Source organism: Diospyros lotus, chromosome 14, assembly GCF_014633365.1.
Source record: "Diospyros lotus cultivar Yz01 chromosome 14, ASM1463336v1, whole genome shotgun sequence".
In the NCBI taxonomy this organism is placed as follows: Eukaryota; Viridiplantae; Streptophyta; class Magnoliopsida; order Ericales; family Ebenaceae; genus Diospyros; species Diospyros lotus.
The window spans coordinates 6,054,077-6,073,731 of NC_068351.1; the positions used below are offsets into that span (position 1 = coordinate 6,054,077).

At 38.0% G+C, this 19,655-nt stretch overlaps 2 protein-coding genes across 5 annotated transcripts; both read right to left on the minus strand.

Moving 5' to 3' along the window:
• Positions 1 to 2,728: 2,728 nt before the first annotated feature.
• Positions 2,729 to 4,380, minus strand: LOC127791064 (syntaxin-121-like). The gene has a single exon (XM_052320808.1). The coding sequence runs from the start codon at positions 4,047 to 4,049 to the stop codon at positions 3,153 to 3,155; it is 897 nt and encodes a 298-aa protein (XP_052176768.1). The 5' UTR covers positions 4,050 to 4,380; the 3' UTR covers positions 2,729 to 3,152.
• Positions 4,381 to 5,205: 825 nt separating this feature from the next.
• LOC127790281 (nuclear transcription factor Y subunit A-10-like) lies at positions 5,206 to 17,422 on the minus strand. Of its 4 annotated transcripts, XM_052319688.1 has the most exons (7): positions 17,255 to 17,411; positions 17,019 to 17,146; positions 16,406 to 16,711; positions 8,531 to 8,649; positions 8,406 to 8,453; positions 6,332 to 6,472; positions 5,206 to 5,942 (listed from the first exon to the last, which is right to left on the minus strand). In XM_052319688.1, the coding sequence occupies exons 3-7, from the start codon at positions 16,662 to 16,664 to the stop codon at positions 5,547 to 5,549; spliced, it is 963 nt and encodes a 320-aa protein (XP_052175648.1). In that variant the 5' UTR covers positions 16,665 to 16,711; positions 17,019 to 17,146; positions 17,255 to 17,411; the 3' UTR covers positions 5,206 to 5,546. The 4 variants fall into 4 exon arrangements, with proteins under 4 accessions (XP_052175648.1, XP_052175646.1, XP_052175647.1 ...); XM_052319686.1 differs by lacking the exon at positions 17,019 to 17,146 and having other exon boundaries at positions 17,255 to 17,422; XM_052319687.1 differs by having other exon boundaries at positions 17,019 to 17,397.
• Between the last annotated feature and the right edge of the window lie 2,233 nt (positions 17,423 to 19,655).

Here is a 19,655-nt window from a genome sequence, read left to right on the forward strand (position 1 = left end):
CATGAAGTTTAATTGACTCTACAGCTGTTAGCATAGGTTGAAGGTTAGGGAAAGAGAGGAAGTGCTGAGATACTGTTGCAAAATGATATTTCAAATAAGTTGGAGGTTTGTAAAGATGTTCTCAAGACAAGGGATGGAATAAATCGATTAGCGCTTTACCACTCTTCAGTTGGCAAGTTGTTGCCAATCTTTGGGTTTATATTTCAGGAGTTACTCTAAAATTATGATTGTTATTTATTAGATAATGTTAATAGAACTGCATCTTAAGTGGAGTAGAACAAGCAATGAATTGTTTTATTACATAGAACAATGAAGATAATGATGTCAAGTTGGTTGGAAATAGAAACGTGACAGGTGAAGCCATTCCTATTTCTAGCATGCTCCTCTTTTTTTATTCCATTTTAAAATGTATAGTATAAAACATTATTTATTAAATAATTGGCTGTTCATTGCTAAATTCTTGTCATTTATCACCCAAGTGTGAGAACTAATGTGAAGACGTAGAGCAGGAGATCAATCCACTAGGCTCAAGGAATTTTCTATTTTGTCTTTGGGTCTACATAAAAAAGGAAGGGAAAAAAAAAAAAAAAGGCAGCAATGCAAATCCATGCACAGTCAGTTTTCTTGGTAGAACAGTAACAACTGGGGTGCTGAATATGAATTTAAGGAACTAGCCACTTTGTACAACTAATGCCATTGGTTAGTTGACAGTTTTCTAACATTGAGCATACCTCATCAATGACTCCACCTTTGCTTCTTTTCGCTTGCTCTCGCACTCTTGTTCTTTTTTTACCCCACAAAATGCTTTGATATATTCTTTAGTCTTTGATAATCTTCTTCATTGCTCTTCTCAACCTTGGACTTATCTTTAGTCTTGGATATATTCTTTAGTCTTTGATAATATTCTTTAGAACTAAGTTGAACATAAATTTTCCCCACATTGGACTTATCTTTTGCTTGGCTAGATTAGATAAGATAGTTGTCCAACTAATTAATTTAGGCTTCTATCAATATTTGTCATCATTCATTACGAGAGACTAACTAAATTTACTAGGTTCTTGTTGAAATTTAAGTGCTATTGTCATTAGTGATCGGGTTAATTATGATCTTGAGTCAAGAGACAAAACTCTCAACTTTGTATATTAATTTTTTTTTTTACACTATTTAATTGTCCTCTATTTGTTTATTTTAAGAGGACAAATGTTAGAAAGCATAATAATTTATATTTATAATATCAAAGGATTAAGGATAATTTTAAAAGTTGGAGAGAGGAGGCAATTGCCCACCCTCAAAGATATGTAGTAATTCTGCCCTGATTGCCATTTATTATTCACTTGGATAAAACATCACAAATGAAAAATTTAGGAGAGTTCATCCTCATGAGCTTTGTATGCTTTTGGATTTATAACTGTCAAGTTCCTTTCAATAGAGAAGGAAATGACAAGATATATATATATATATATAGTTGGGCTATTTGGATATAGTAATGATGCATGCATGCACGGTCCAGAACTCCCGATTAAGTTGGATGGGATGGGAGTGGTCGATATCCAATATTCTCATGGGCGTTGCGGGCAATCAAAGAGAAGAGGAGGTTGTGTTTGCCTAGTTCAATATTGGAATGAAATGAGTGAGAGGTGGATTCATCTCAAGACACTCTCTACGTACCTTACCAATGAAGTGAGAGGTGGCTTTATTTGTTTTGTACACAATAAATCAATCACTTACGTACCAAACTCTTTTTTTGTTCTTCTTCTTCTTGTTGTTTATGATTATTTGTTTTGGTTACGTGCAAGTAGAAGTTGGATGTTGATGTATTTGATTATTTGTTTTGGTTACATTCCTTTGCCGGCGGTTTTAAAACTGCCGGCAAAGGAAGAATAAAATAAATATATTTTGCCGGCAGTTTTAAAATCGTTAGCAAAGGAAGAATTATATTTTGCCGGCAATTTTAAAATCGTCAGTAAAGGAAGAATTTTTCCGGCAGTTTTAAAACCACCGGTAAAGTAAGAATTTTGCCGGCGATTTTTAAGAACTGTCGGGAATTATTACTTTAACCAGCAGTTTATCAAAACCACTGGTAATTAATTTTTCCAGGCGATTTTCAACCGCCGAAAACCTTTCCCGACGCCGGTATTTTCGACGGTTATAATTACCGCCAGTAAAATATTTACCGACGATTTTTCAACTTTTTCCGGCGATTTTTTCATCGTCGAAAAAAGTTGAAACTCTTGTAGTGAGTGGGTCTGTGCACTGGGCAGTATATATATATATATATATATAAAATAGTAAGAGAGGGGGGTCGCGGCCATGGGAGAGGGTGGGTCTGTGCACTGTGCAATATATATATAGAGAGAGAATAGGAAGATGGGTCTATACAGTATATATATATAGAGAGAGAGAGAAAGAGGGCTACGACCATGACAAGAGGAAGTGATGACTGTGGCCATGGGAGGGGGTGGATCTGAGCAAGTCGAAGTGCACATGAAATGCCAAGTACATGCAAATGCAAGAATATAATAACAATTAAAATAATATAAAATCATTTTGAATTACTTGTTTTGTCAGGCATCTTAAACAGTGCGTGATGTCACACACAAATAGATATAAACGATAAGAATTAAAAATATATATTTTTAATTATTTAAAGACTGAATCTTAAAATTTTTTTAGGTGAAGAATTTAATATCATATTTTTTAATAGATCAGGAATTTTAAGATATATTAATAAGCCAATTATAAAATCATTATTGCTTATATAAAAAATCTGTAAAAGTGGCATTCGACAATTTCACAAAGCTGATTGATACTTACATCCCAATCCCAATAACAAAAGAGAAGATTCAAAATACTAAAACCAAAATAAAACTAAAATTATACCACAAAAGAAAACAAATAAAAATTAAAAATAAGAAGCGAAAACTTGAATCAGTCCACCAACGAAAGGACATAGAAAACTTCCGAGTCCCAAGACCCCGAAATTACGCCTTTGCCCTTCACTCCCATCCTCCAACAGGTGGCGTCATCAAGCTCGGACTCTTGTAAAAATAAAATAATCCTCCAAAAAAATATAGAAAAGGGCAATACGATTGTGCATCGAGGTGTACGGGGAACGCTGAACCCGCGAGCCAAATCCGCCAATCGAACGGCCGCTATTTCCATGGCTGGAGGGAGAGGACTATGATCAGGATGATGACCAAGAGCAGAATAATGGCGAAGCAGGTCCACTTGCGCGTGTTCTTCTGGTGCTTGCGAGCCACATGGAGCTGCTGAGCCCCTCTGCTCACGAATGAGCTGGCTCGGTTCACCTGAGCCTCGATGTCGTCGAGCTGCTCGCCCTGCGTCTCAACCAGCACCGCCATGTCCATGAACACCTGGTGCAGCTCCTTCAGGTTCCTCTCCATCTCCTTCACCCCCTCGTGCCGCTCCTGGATCTCCATGATCGTGTCCAGGACCTTCCCCCGTCCTTGCTCCTGGATCGCCTTCTGCAGGAACGTCTCGCTCTCGCCCGTCGAGATCAGCCGGTCGATCGTCGACTCGTCGGCGTTCTCGCCTGTCACCGTGTAGTACCGCCGCTGCACGGTCTCCTTGTACTCGCCGGCGATCTGTTGCCGGAGCGCGTTGAAGGAGTTCATCGACTCCTGCAACTTTTTACGGAGGCCGTTGACGACGGAGGTGCGGGTCCGATCCGAGGAGCTGCCCGGTCCGCAGCCGGGGAGGCTCCGGTTCGCGGCGTTGGACCGGTCGAGGGCCTCGAGCCGGACCTTGATCATCTTGGCCTTCTTCAAGGCCGAAGCGACGTCGTTGTCCATCTGCGAACGAAGGTTTTTCACGGCCTTGGCGTTGTGGAGGGTCTTGCTCTGCTCGTTGGCGCTCTGGAGATTGGCGCAGAGAGTCTCGAGCTCCCGGAGATCGTCCTTGATGGCCTCCACGTCCTCGAAGAACTTGTCGAGGTTGACGCCGCCGGTGGAATTCGCCGACATCTGGACGCTGCGCGGAGAACCATCGTCGCGGTAGCGAGAGAATGAGCCTGAAAATATATCGTTCATCGTCGTTGATGACTCGAACCTCCAATTAATTCACTGGTCCGATTCTGCAGTATATGGCAATGAAATTTGTTAAGAGAATAGGGAGGCAGAGGTGTGGGGATTGGGGGGAAGAGAATCGGAACTGGGTTTTGGGTATGGAATGAAGGTTTTTAGAGAGAGAGAAATGGGAAGTTTGAAAACGCGTCTTGGCTGCCGGATTGGGTGGGTAAGACTCGTCAACTACTCTGTACAAGATGGAGCATTATCAGAAAGAGAGAATAGAGAGAGAAAGTCAACAGAAATTCATGAGAGAGAAATTCAGAAGAAACGAACGATCCATTCGGGGGGAGGCTCACATGAGAGACCTGGTCTATAATGTGGTGTTGGGGGTAGTTTTGGAAAGTTGGTGTTATATGATCATTAAGTTAAATGAAAATAGAATAAAATAGTAGCTAGCCAGGCTGCGAAAATGGGTTTGACGTTTGAACGGCCTCTCAGTCATAAATTGAATATAAAAATTGGTGTCGTACAGGTTAATTAATCCATCTGGGTATGAAAGCTCTGTTTAGAATTGGGATAGAAACTTCTTTGGGGGAATATTTAAGGAATTAAAAAAAGCCAAAGATTGAAATTTCCAGGAAATAGCTGTCTGATCAGTAGCAGCTATATAATAATAATAATAATAACAATAAAAGAGAAAAGATTTCAAATCAGTGTTGATAGATAGGTTCAGAAAATAGAATAAAGATTGATGGATAGGTTCAAATCAGAAGAACCCATCAGTAGATGGGTTCGGTTGAATAATGCATGCAGAAAACCAACCAATTTCTGAATGAGAAACCCGGAACCAGTCTCTGGCCGTCGTTAAACATTTTTTCAAATCACCAAAATGTACCGTTAATTAAAAATGTAGCAAATCATTTCCTCAATTCGCTTTTCCTATTCTCCTCCAGTACTAACATGATATAGAAATATATTAAAGTGAAAGGAAAACGTGGTCACGCTCTTCGTTCATTCCTCATGTACATTATTTATATATATATATATATATATACAGATCTTCTATTATTTTCTTTTTTATTTTTATGACAAATCCATGAGTAGAACGAAAGGCTGTTCACATGCTAGATTACCTTAAAAAACCAAAAAAAAGAATATGTAAATCTTCAACCATATATAGTATTAGATAATGCTAGTAAATTTACATAATAACAAGTCGAAAACGCACAAATTATTAGCCCAAAAGTCATAGGATACAACACTTTTCAACAACAACAAACTCAACCTCTTCAAGCTCACACACACACATATGAAATCACACCTTACGTAGTTTTACTCGAATATATATGGATGGAATAAAACATTATAGTTTTATCCAATTCTAACGTGCAATAAGGCTCTCAGCACCATCCAACCACACCAAGAGTGCAGCATGCAAATGGAACCGCAAAGACAACCTTAATGCAGATGAGCCAAGAATGACTTGCCTTCCGCCAAAAATGGCGGCGGGGCAATGCTTCAAACTTTGAGGTGGTAACTGCCATCGGCCGCGCCAACCCACTTGCCCGACATGGCTAGGCCACGCGTCGTTTCAGAGGGAGCGCGGACAGATGGCCGGAGATGATTGATCCCAAAGTGATTCAGATCCCTCCTGGAAAATATACTGGTCACCTCTGACCCTAAAATGTTTGGCATGCTGCCATTTGCTTTGGTTGGTGAGTTCAAGTTTCCGCTCTCAGACTGCAGAACTTCAGAGTTTTGAGACTCAGTGGCTCGAGAAAGATGCCTGTTCGTAGTCTTCTCCTTCTCAGCTCCACCTTTGTCACCATTTATGATCTTTTTGTTGAGGAAGCGGCCACCGCAACCCCTTGGTCGGCGCATGGCATGAAGATGGCGTGACAGGTGCAAGTATGGCTGTGAAAAAACCAGAACAGGAAACCTTAATCGCAACCACGAGGTGAATATTTACTGCTTGAAAGAGGTAAGAACTTAATGAAAGGAAAGAATCGGCAAAAAAAAAAATCAAGGAGAAAACTAGAGAAATGAAAACAACTCAGAATTTGATAGAGACTTCATATGAAGTAACGGCTTCAAAGAAAAATTTGTTAGCCACTAAATCTGAACTACATAAAAGCTAAACTGAGAGAACTTATTTGGAAGGATCAGATAATATTCTAAACTTATATAAAATGATGACTACCGCCTAACTAATCCCCTAAATATAGCATTCAATATACCAATTACAGTTCCTATTGAAAGCCCAATCCCTTCTTTGAGGATAATGCTGAATTCAGAAACCGTACCTTACGTACTCTTAGGACATTATCCTGAGATTTTGCCTTTGCACGTGAGAGCCGACGCCTAATTATTCCATGATATTGCTTAGCATTGACATACACTGTACCATCATCTGTAGTCAGGTTCATTGGCAGCATAACTCGGCCCTAATCATGCCAAAAAGAAAGTAAATGAATTTGTAGCTATGTCCAAATTTGTTCCTGAGAAAACTAATGAAACAATGCCAAGCCATAACACCAACCAAAGGTAAAACAATAAAAAAAATAATAATAAGTATACATAAGGATTCCCTAGATATTAGAGTTAAACTACATGGATCTCTGTTAATTTGCTAAGAAGCACCGTGAGACAGATTTGAACAACACAAACAACTTGATTTTGAAACAAGTGAGAACACCACAAACAGCACTATGATAACAAATAAACAGGTATTACATGTACACGAGAAAAATCAATTATCTAATACTCTTTTCAAATAGAGAGACAATTACATTTGCTTGTATTAAATAGCAAGAATTCATGTTCCACATTCTACATATTTGCAAGAAGAATGAAAAGCCCAAAGATCTATCCCAGGAAACTCCATTTGTGAAATATTTGGAAATTCTAGTTAGCGTTAATTCCTAATATTCAGCCATGAGAAGGAAGAAGAATAAAAATGTATAATTCTACATTGGTTTACCATTACTCCTAAGTTAAAATTCACTTCTGTCCAGATTCCGGATGCCTGGCTGAAGTACATAGCTGAGGCTCATATGTCCGCCCTAGATCATTTTAGCTATCCTGATAACTTTTCCTTAGCTCTTTATAGCAAGCCAAAAATAAATAAATAAATAACTACTTGCACTTAGTCTTGCTTAATCTTTACAGTTTACACAGCCAACCATGAGCATAGATAAAGAAGGGTGTAAAAAAAAAAACTACAATGTGCTTTGTCTTTCTTATCTTTACAGTTTCCAAGGCCAACCTCAAGCCTAGATAAAGAAGGGTTTTTTAGGTAAACGAAAGGCAAGGTAAAATTTTGTCAAACCCATTATGATGGATCTCATTTTTCTTTTCTTTTTTTTTTTCTTTTAACTTATACTACATTTCCTGTGCATGTCAGTAATCAATATGTTTGTTCCCTAGGTATTTGAGTGTGTGCAAAAATAAGTATACAATTCAGACAACCAATATGCATCAAGGAGCATCTAATGTGTTCTGTTCAACACATATACGGAACCGTATTAAAATTGCCCATACTTCTTAGTCAATGAGGAATTTCACTATTCTTCTTGGTTTTTGATTTTATACTTTTTGACTGTTACAAGCATGCATATAATGGCATAATAAGACTCTAGTACACAACCTCTAATAATCAGGGCTTTCTATTAAGAAGGGCTGCAAATGCTCCCTTTTGCTTCTTATAACATTTTCTTATTTTGTACATAAGAAAATTTCTTGCTCGTTTACAATGCCTCCTTAAACCATAGAGAAACATCCCTTATGCTGTCTTCAGACAACAAATGCATATTATTTCTCTCCATTAGGAATCTGGGAGAAATAGAGACTTAAAACATTCCATTTTTGGATGGCCATGTACCGCAAACTGACACATTGGACTAGTTGTGGCAAGTCGGCTTGGTGGAGGTAGAGTCCAAGAATCAATTGTATGCTTGGGAGCAATTGAATGTTTGGAAGCATGTATCAGGCTCAGTGCTTGGAAAAGTTTTGGTGGGACTGGGTGTGTGGACAGTGTGACAAAGGCAAAATATGACAACCAAATTTCAATTACAAATCCTTTTTTTCAACCATATTTTGTAACACTATGTCCATGTCTTGTTGTCAAGACATACTTCTATATGTTCCTTCTGCATGATTGACTAGAAAAAACAGAAGACATAAAACTTTACTGCTAATAGTTGCTAAGTTCATTTTCCAATTTAACTAGTAAATCATAGGTGAGAATATAATCATTTCTGGATAATATAATCATACAGATTTCTCCAAGAGAAGAATTTTACTTTACACAGAAAACATAGGTGAGAATATAATCATTTCTGGATAATTGGCAAACAAGAAGGTTAGAAGAAGACAAACCGTAATAAGAGGTCCATAAACTCCATAATATGGATACTTTGCACAGATCTGCATCAGTTAAGGGACAAGAAATAATAATCATTCCTTGACTAGAAACAGAGATAATATACAATTCGTGGACCTACCACAGGCTGACCAAATCCTAGCTCAAGATGACCTCGATAGTCTGCCAAAGCTGATTGCACAGCAGTGGCTGCCTGGAGTTTTGAAGGTTTCTGCCCATTGGATGAAGTTTTGCAATCACCTGAAAAGGGGGCCAACTTAGATGGTTAAGGAAAGCCAGAATCCAGATGGAAGTGCCTAGCATATAAATTCTAGAGTGGGTCTCAAAATTTAATTGTTATCTTTTATTCCCAACAATCAATATATGTATGCATGGGCGCGTGCATGCACGTGCGCGCGGGGGGGGGGGGGGGGGGGGTTTGCACATAAGAAAGAGAAATGTCCATGCATTGAAGTTTTTGAATATGCTGTGTGTTTTTGAGAAAGAAATATTGAGAAGAGAGTAACCATTGATGGAATAAAGACATTCCTCTGATGGTAAGTGCTGATGATTATGAATGTATGGATAAAAAGAGAGACAACCGCCTCTAATTTTATTTTGTTTATTCTTTTATTACTAGATTTTTTTTCTCTTAGTGGGAAACAAAAATAGTAGCCAAATATTGTGGCTCTTGTGTGTGCCTTACACATAATTTATTTGTTGTTTCTTTCTTTTGGAAGAAACTCAGCGCAATCTTTTACAAACAAGAATTCATAATCATAGGTTAGTTGCTGTAATTATCTGCAAGCTTCCATTTTCAATGATCCCTATGCTGTACACTAAAGCTTTATTTATCCCAGGTCTTACGAAACAATAAAATGTCAAAAGCTTACTTCACAAACATCATTGCACCCAGGTTCCTCAACCAATTTCACATGCAAAGCTTCTGCATTATTCTAACAAACTTTTTTCTTTATTGGTAGAACAGAAACTCTGCAAGTACATTAAGTTTTCCACTTCTAGGGTTGAAGGTTTTCCTAGCAAAGTTGGTCCCAAGCCCCAAAATAGATGAAGGTACATTAGGAAGGCCACAGTTACTACAAAATATTGCCAGATCTTTTCAACATAAATTCTACACAAAATATTATTTTGTTGGGGAGTAACCCTCTTAGCAACACACTATTATAGCATAGATGCAGTGAAAAATGTGCTAAAGTTGCTGCATCAACACCCAGATGTAGTGTTAGATTTGCAAAGGTTCATACATTTTCATAGAAGAATGAGCGTAAAAAAATTAGTCTAAGAATAAAGGCCAAAATTTGATTATGGAATATTGGAACTTTGAAAAAAAAATTTGGAGGTATTGGATATGATGGTCAGAAGAAGAAAACAATATTAATATTATTTAACTTCAAAAGACAAGATGAATCAGTGAGAAGCCTAAAATGTTGGCTGGGTTAGGATATAAACTTTGGTACTTAAGAAAGGACTGTAAGAGGAAAGGAGTGGGGATTATTAGGGATAAAAAAAAAAGGTAGTGGATGTGAAGAGGTTGGAGATAGGATTATTATAGGTAAAATTGTTCAAAGAGAAGAGGCATTAAATATTGTTAGAGACATTAAATATTGGGAGAATAGACAAAAGTAAAATTTTGCAAGGATCTAGAGATGTTATTTCAAGGAATACTGAGAAGAGAAAAAATCTGACAGGCCCCCGATTCACTTGACTTATCAAAGAAGGTCTAAGGGGCAGCAATCAAGGGCAGAGAAGTAAATAAGTTGGCTGGCATAACAACCAGCCATGTGCGCAAGTGGTAGAATGGGGTATCACTGGTGTAACAGCCCAGCTATGGCATAACAGAATTCGGTTAAGGGGTAGAGGGAGGAATATGTAAGGGGTGGGGGGGGGGTAGAGAGGTGGGCAGGCTGTTTTTCTGGAGGAATTTGGAAGAGAGAGGGCCTCTCGAATGCCCTGGGTGATCTTGTTCTTGGCTGGAAAGTTGTTTGTTACTAATACTTGATTGTTGGTTGGAACTCTATCGAAAATCTTACCATTTTGGTATCAAAGCATCACCGATCCTAATGGTGAACCTGACTAACCGAGTGAGTGAGTTGGAAGGCAGGATGGATGGCATGCAACGGAGTGTTGAATCGGTGGAGAAGAATGTAGCGGACTTGCTGGAACAGTTCGCTTGGTTGAGAACGAGATGGGAAGAATAGGAGAGGGAGAGGAAGAACAAGGAGAAGTTGGGAGGCCAGCCTCCGGAATTCACCCAAAATTCAGAAGCGACACCGGAAATCAAGGTGAGGCGAGTGGAGGCAGGGGGTTTCGAGGGGGGGTGGCGTCCGGAGGGCCAAGGTCGACGGCTGGAGATGCCCCTTTTTGAAGGTGAAGACCCCGATGGCTGGATATTCCGAGCCGATAGATACTTCGCAGTGAATGGGCTGACTGAAGAAGAGAAGATGGACGCGGCAGCGTTGTGCTTGGAGGGTGTTGCGCTCTCGTGGTTTCAATGGGAGGAGAAGCAACAAAGGGTTAAGAGCTAGGAGGACTTCAAGTTCCTGATAAGGAACCGCTTTCGACCCACCCAAGAAGGCTCAATCGAAGAGCGTTTTCTCGCCCTCCGGCAGAAAGGAACTGTCAAGGAGTACCGCCAATGCTTCAAGGCATTGGCATCGCCCCTTGAAAACCTGCCGGAAGCCATGCTAGAGGGGCATTTCATCAATGGACTGCAACCTGATATCAAAGCCGAGTTGAGGGTGTTGAGGCCGAGAGGCTTAGAGCAAATGATGGACTTAGCCCAACGCATAGAAGAGCAGAATCGAGTGGTCCGAGGTGGCCTGGGTGGTTCAGGGTCGAACAAGGGATAGGCCATGCTGAACCCAGCTCAAACTTATCAGCGAGGGGGAATTCTACCACCCTTCCAGCAGCCCCAAAAACAAACGACGGTCAGTCCTAATTCTTATCGACCACAAGCCATGGGGAAAGGGAACAACCCACCCTTCAAGCGGCTTAGCGAAGCTGAGTGGAAGGCAAAAAGAGATAAGGGCCTATGCTTTAGGTGCGATGAGAAGTATACTATAGGCCATAGGTGCCGAAACAAGGAGCTGCAAGTGCTTATAATATACGATGAAGAGGTAGACGAGGAGGTAGATGGGGGAGAACTGTTGGAAGAAATCACAAGAGAGCCTGGGCAAAGTGGGGAGGTCATTGAGCTCTCCATGAATTCGGTAGTTGGATTAACCACACCACAAACTATGAAGCTTAAAGGAGATATAGAGGGGCAGCCGGTGGTGGTGCTCATCGACGGAGGAGCCACCCACAACTTCATTGCAACAGATTTGGTGCAGCTGTTGGGGCTAATCAGGGAGGAAACAACAGGGTACGGTGTGATTTTGGGTACGGGAGTGGCAATTCAAGGGGCTGGTATTTGCAAAGGAGTGAAGCTTCAGCTCCAAAATTTGCAGATTGTGGAAGATTTCTTGTCCTTGGAGTTGGGAAGCTCGGATGTTATTCTGGGAATGAGATGGCTAGCAACGGTGGGGAAGATGAATGTGAATTGGAAAACTCTCACCATAAAGTTTCAAGTAGGGGGCATGGCTGTAACCTTGCAGAGGGATCCTAGCTTGAGCAAGACATTGGTATCTTTAAAAGCTATGGTAAAAGCATTCAAGGAGAAGGGGGAAGGGATGTTGCTGGAATTGGGGACAATGGCAGCTGAAATTGAAGAAGATCAGAGAGCAGTTCCAGAATTGCTGAAAGGGGCATTGGCTGAATATGGAAGGGTGTTTACTGCTGTGGAGGGGCTACCGCCTAGTAAGGAAAGGGACCATGCCATAAACCTACTTCCGGGATCCTCACCGGTGAGTGTAAGACCCTACCGTTATCCTTATTTACAAAAGAATGAGATTGAGAAGTTAGTAGGTGAAATGTTGGCCGCGGGAATCATCCAACCCAGCTCCAGTCCATTTTCCAGCCCAGTATTATTGGTTATGAAGAAGGATGTGCATCGGTATGTAAGTGAGTGTACGACTTGTCAACAAAACAAATACATAACATTGTCACCGGGGGGATTGTTACAGCCACTACCAGTTCCTAACCAAATTTGGGACGACATTGCCATGGATTTTATTGAAGGGCTACCAAAATCGAACAAGGTGGATTCAATCTTGGTCGTGGTGGATCGACTCAGCAAGTATGGACATTTTATTGGCCTTAAACATCCATTTACAGTTGGGGATGTGGCTGAAACTTTCATCAAAGAAGTGGTGAGGCTCCATGGAGTTCCTAGGTCCATTGTGTCGGATAGAGATAAAATTTTTATGAGCAGATTTTGGGAGGAGATTTTTCGGCTACAGAGCACCAAACTCAAAAGGAGTACAGCTTATCATCCAGAAACAGATGGGCAAACCGAGGTACTCAACCGGACTTTGGAGACCTACTTAAGATGTTTTGCTTCCTCCAAACCAAAGGCATGGTTCACTTGGTTACCTTGGGCTGAATTATGGTGCAATACCTCCTTTCACACAGCTGCCAAGTTAACTCCTTTTCAAGTGGTGTATGGGCGGGAACCACCTCCCTTATTACGGTTTGAGAAGGGAACTACCCTTGTCTCGATGGTGGAGCAGCAGATGATTGAAAGGGATGTGATCCTAGATGAACTGAAGGCACAACTATTGAGGGCACAGACAGTAATGAAGAAAAGAGCAAATAAGGGAAGAAGAGAAGTAAAGTTCCAGATAGGAGACTTGGTTTATTTGAAACTAAGGCCGTACCGACGAAGGTCCTTGGCTGCTCGTGCAAATGAGAAGTTGGCTGCTCGTTATTATGGCCCGTTTGAGATTGAAAATGAGGTAGGTCCGGTAGCTTACACACTAAAACTGCCACCACATTGTCAAATCCACCCTACATTTCATGTGTCCCAACTACGGGAGGCTAAGGGTGCAGTGAGGGCTACTATAGAGCTGCCCCAACAGCTTAATGACGACCTGGAAATGGTGGTGGAACCTTCAGCAGTGCTAGGAGTGCGGTCGAGTGCTGGCAAGAACATGAAAGGAGCAGAAGTGTTGATCCAATGGAAGGGCCTTCCACCATTGGAAGCCACTTGGGAGCCTTACTCAGTGATTCAGCAGCAATTTTCATCTTTCCACCTTGAGGACAAGGTGAAAGTTGGGGGAGGGAGTAATGATAGGCCCCCGATTCACTTGACTTATCAAAGAAGGTCTAAGGGGCAACAATCAAGGGCAGAGGAGTAAATAAGTTGGCTGGCATAACAACTAGCCATGTGCGTAAGGGGTAGAATGGGGTATCGCTGGTGTAACAGCCCAGCTATGGCATAACAGAATTCGGTTAAGGGGTAAAGGGAGGAATATGTAAGGGGTGGGGGGGGGGTAGAGAGGTGGGCAGGCTGTTTTTCGATAGGAATTTGGGAGAGAGAGGGCCTCTCGAATGCCCTGGGTGATCTTGTTCTTGGCTGGAAAGTTGTTTGTTACTAATACTTGATTGTTGGTTGGAACTCTATCGGAAATCTTACCAAAATCTTTATAGGAGTGACTTGACTGGTTATATGAGCAAAGATAAACAGTTATAGAGATGTGCATGGACAGTATGACTTTGAAAAAGAGAGGAAATAGCTATTTCAGATCTTGTCATAGTATATGACCTCATCAATGTCTATATCATGTATAAGAAGCGGGATAAATGTTTAGTGACAATAAAAATTGGTTATCAGCTATCTAAATAAATTAGTTTTTTAGGAGGCAAAAGGATTGCTTATACTATAACAATTGTAAAGTTATACGAAAAGAATGCCAAACCATTCAATATAAGCTTAATACTCTTTGATGTCCATAACAAAAAATGGAGAAAAAATTATTAAAGAAACAAAGTCCATGAATCAAATTGTGAAATCTACAAGGAGAAAGCAATTTATTTTTAAGAAAAAAAAAGTGTAACAAAAGAATTGGATTATGAAAAGTAATACTAAATCAGTGTGCATCGAAATGGTTATTACTATCCAAAATATAGCAAAAACTATTTTAAGAGAATCACGAAGAAAAGCTCCAAACCAAAAGAGTCAAGGTGATGAATTGAGGAGGTACAAGTACAAAATAAGAACCAAGAGAGCATGTTGTATATTGTTGTTTTAATAAAAATAAAAGGGTTGATGATGTCCCAGAAAGACTTGTAGATCAAGTTATTCCTAGAAAGTATTAGTTTATATCTCTTAAATTAATTATTCAAAAAGAAAGGGAAGATCCGAGGATGTCACCACATAATTAATGTAGGATGATTAAATTAAAAACACATCATTCATACGATCGTAAAAAAATTTTAAAGTCAAAAAAAAGAAATTGTATTAGCTGATTATAAGACCATCTTTGTTATATGCATAAATTGGACAATTAAATATTAATGTATGCAGAATATGATTACAACATATGTGTGGCCATATAAGAAAAGATGAAAAAAAAAAAAAAAAGATTATTTATAATAACATTGTTGTATATTGAAGATAGACGTAATTAAAATTATTTGAAAACGTGAGAGGAAGGCCAATAGACACACTTGTAAAGAAAGTGGATGAAATGAAAAAAGTTTGTAACAAAAAAACAGAGGAAGACCTAAAAGAGAAAACCTTAACAAAAAACTATTAGACATGACATCAAACATAACAGCATACAAAAAATATGGCCATAGATAAGGATATTGAAGAGCTACAAATAGAATCCATTTAACCAAACCATTAATGGGATTAAGTATGACCAAAAGGTTTTTAGAAATATTATATTTCAACCAAGCTTTGTTAACCTTCAATGCAATGGCAAGTCTCTAAAAGGAACCTCTTTGAATGGATTGGTAAGGAGATCACTATAACTCCAGCATGGTGAACAAATCACAGAAAATCTTCCCAATGCTCTCAACCAATCTTCTCCTGGATTTACTAAGAAATGTCACCAACTTTCATGAATTCTTACCTTAAAGTCATGACAAGCTTCTATTAAAGAACTACATGAATGGCATTTCACATTTTTAGAGTTTTTTGATAGACTTTTTAGTATATTTATCCATAAAATAAAGGGATCTCATACAAATATGACGGTGATTAAACAGTTAAACTGTATGCCTTCTCCAATCAAACAACAGTCTCATTCAAAATTGTCAATCATGAACTGTTTGAGCATACTATGCTGAATATCAATAATTTACATGTGGCATAAAGAAAGAGAGGGAGGTGACACGGCTTATGTACCAACTGACCTCGTATGAACTAGTAATCCTCCACCTTCAACTACCTTCAGGGGGGAAACAAAAAAAAAAAAAGGGAAAAAACTAACATTAGATTAAGTAATTATTTTAATTTTTCCATTTTCCCTAAACAGGGACTACTCAATACTTCTCTTACATCAAAAAAATCTGCAGTCCACGGTGAAAAACATTAACTCCTAACCCAAAAAGGAACTTTCTCTATCAAAGATGCTCAAGTCCCATAGAGGCACTGTCACCAAGTCACAGGACAAAGAAGGAAAAATCCACAGGAAATCGAGAGAATGACCCTCTTCTCATCTTCCATCCTTTGCTATCTAGATTGTTAAGTAATATTTTTATCTTCCTTAACCTCTGGGTGCATATGCTCACTGCAAATCCACCATTCATATCCACAAATGTAACAGAGTTCAATGTTTAATCAATATGCACATCTTATACCTTATCAATTTATGCAACAAAGACACACAAAGGATACTCATGCGTGATGAATGATTGGAATATCGTCTTTGCGGATGTAATTAACCATAACAATGATATGGAAACTTCTTAAAGTCATTAACATTAGATTTAAGAAAGTGTGATGAGTGTGATGTCTGTTCATGCTCAGAAACTGGATAACAATTTCGCATTTTCACTGATATTCCACTTAAATATTACTGCAACTGCTTCCCCCAGCACTATTTCACTACTTTTTCAGTACTCTAGTATGGTTGTAATCATCAATAATGCAAAAGGTTGAAGAAATTACCTGGAGAAATGGTGAACTGAAGTATGCTCCCTTTCTCCAGACCTTGCTCCATATCACACCCAGAATCCTTAGGGGCAGTCAGTTGGCCTCCACCGGTGGATTGCTCCACATGGGAAAACTTAAATTGGCTTCCAGATCCACCATCAACCGGTTGAGATCCGAGTCCACTCCACCAAGGCACCAAAGTAGACGAAGGCTGGAAAACGGGATTGTTCAAAATCCCTTCATTTTCTTTCATGAAAACAGTGGGCATGGCCATACAGCCTCCAAATTAGAGTTCACTTTTTGGATTACTTAGTCTAGTTCCTGCAATTTAAGTTCATAAAAATTTAGTATTTCTACCAAGTACCAAAATTTTGACAAAGTCATTCAACAAGTACTTGGAAAACTCTACTAGGTGATCTCCGTGGAGGATCTACAATTACTCAGTCATCGAAAATTTACTGACACTAGATTCAAGGATTCTGTAATTTTGTCCAGAAGGCTTGCCCAAAAGAACTAAGATTAAACCGAACAAATAAGAACCAAGAAAACAAACTAAATGGCCAATTTTAAAATGCAAATGCCAGAACCAAAACTGAAAGAAGAATTCAAGCTATGTTATTGTAAATACCTAAATGAACTCGCTGCAAGTAAAAGACCAAAACAGCAATAGGTGGTGAAGAACAAAGAGGATATCCTGAGAAAGACGATGAAAAACCAACTCCGGCTTTCGACACTTGAGTTAGATTGAACCAGAGACTACCTCAAGAGAGAATAGCGAGAGTCAACTTTGAAGAACAGTATTCTGCCAATACTATCGAGTTTTGTTTGCACAAGGGATGAGAAGAGAGTATTTCATTCACATACCCAGAAAGCAGAACCAGCTTCAACCGCTCAAGCGAACAAACCCCATTTGGGCGGAGGGTGCCATTTCTGTCGGTGCAATTTGAAGCAGAGGAAGCAAGGAGAAGAATAGAGACTACACAAGGACGCGTGCCACAAGAAGAAGCGTCTACTGAAATATCTGTTGCTTTTTGCTCTGCCTTTTCATTTTCGGTAGATTTCATCACTATTTTTTGTGCTTTGAGTTATATTTTGGTAAAGTTTATAATTACACATATTAAATAAATTAATTAAATATTAACATAATCATGTTAAAATTTCCAATTTTAATATTTAAGATATCATATCCGACCACTAATTTGTGAAAAATAAAAATAAAAAAAAATAACAATCACCCACTAACTTCTTTTTTATTAAAAAAAAAATAACAATCCCAACAACTACCTAATTCGAGTCAATTTTGGGTTAGGTTGTTTTTCTCGACTTTGACAGAGTTTAACAAAATAAATTAGATTATAATTAAATTAAATATATATTAAATTATTTAATTTCTAAATCTAAAATCAAATTAAACTAAACTAAATATTAATAATATATTTCTCAACCTTCTAATAGTAAACTGTAGTCATAATTACACATTTAAGTATTCATAATCAGAAAGAACACAATTTCCTTTGTATAGACACTGTTATGTTATCCGCATTGGGAGCAACTGAAAAGTTTTTTTCTTTTATATACCTCAAAACAGTAACAGAATAAAAGAGTGTTTGTAACACAGTTCATTTTTCTTTCAACCCAACATAAATATTATTACCACGTAAAATTAAAATAAAATCTAATAAACATATGTGTTAAATATGGGAAAAAGATTTACCATTTAAATTAAATCAAAGCAGGGTTCGAAGCCAAGCCAAGCCAACCTCTCTTTGCAAGATTGTTTGCATCCCTCAGTTACTTCACCTGGCCTAGGAATAGAGGATTTAAAATTCAACTCTTAACAGATAAGTTTAAAAAATATTAGTGTTCCTGTCACCCAGGATCTTTTCTCTTCTTTTTTTTAATTGTAAGTGGGTGATAAAAACTAATTTTGACTGCATCAACACATTTGATTAAGGATTATGGGAGGAATATATACATATATATGTACTGGCCATTGGAATTTTCTGGGTGTGAGGTATATGTTAGGTACATGAAAGTCGAAAGGTGGTTGGGAGGCTGTTTTGTGAACTGTTTTCTAGTTTTATATATAGAAGGGTGTGACATATATAATCAAACTTGTTATCAACCTTATGAATTTTTGTTATTTTGGGTCATAATTAACAAAATAAATGTAATCAAGATTCCATGCAATAATCGTTGTTATGGTGGATAAGATATTGTCATTTTCTCTGGGTTATCTCACTTTTCATGGTTAGTTTTAAAATTTATAATTTATTTATTTATTTATTTATAAAAGTCATACAACACATAACATACTCTCTATCTTGAATAAAATTTCTTCATAAAATAAAAAAAGAATAATAGAAATTTAACAACCTATAATACTTAATTTTATACAGATGCTCTTTGCAAAATATTAAATCAATTTTTTTACAAATATAAAAATATTAGGTAAGTTCGTACCACCTCATTTATATGATTTATCAATAAATAATATGAAAATAAAATTTTCAGGGATGAATTTATCTTTTTTCTAAACAAAAGAGAAAATTTAATGTCGTAGAGAGCTAATTGGAGCACTAATAAGCGACTCGTATGAGTTCATTTCTTAAGAAGAATATGAGAAATTATTAATATATGTCACAAAGGGGCACCTAAAAATATTGAAAGACCAGCTGATCAGCTACCCGGTAGTGAATTTTTAACATAGGTGGACGTTACTTATTAGCTAACTATATTTGTGATGTAGTACGAACTTTTTTTTATCAAATAATTAATAGTTTGAGTTTGAATTATGCGAATGAATGGGTGCCAGGTGTCGAACACTAATGCACAGGACAAGATTCTCACCAGTGGAAGTCTATCCGAAGTTTACAAGTGGAGATTGAAAATTAAAGGCGGCTGCTTCTTTTTTTTTTTTTATTCATTTAGAGTGTTTAAGTTTGGCTCCATCAATTCTTAAACGTGAGTGACTCTCTCTTCTAATATATCTATAGAATAAATTTAAATACAAACATAATTTATATATATTTAGAATTAGATATTGAGTATAATTCATGCGACAATTATTTTTTAGCCTTATTATTGTTTTTTAACTAAATATTATCTTTAAGTAATAATTTTACTTTTTAAATTATCACATTAATTCAAATTTTAATATTTTATATAAAATTTTAAATACTTTATTACCACACCATGTCTACAAGAAGAAGGCGACTGGTTTTGGCTTACCTAAGTTTTGCAATTTCACTGTGAATGTTTTTCT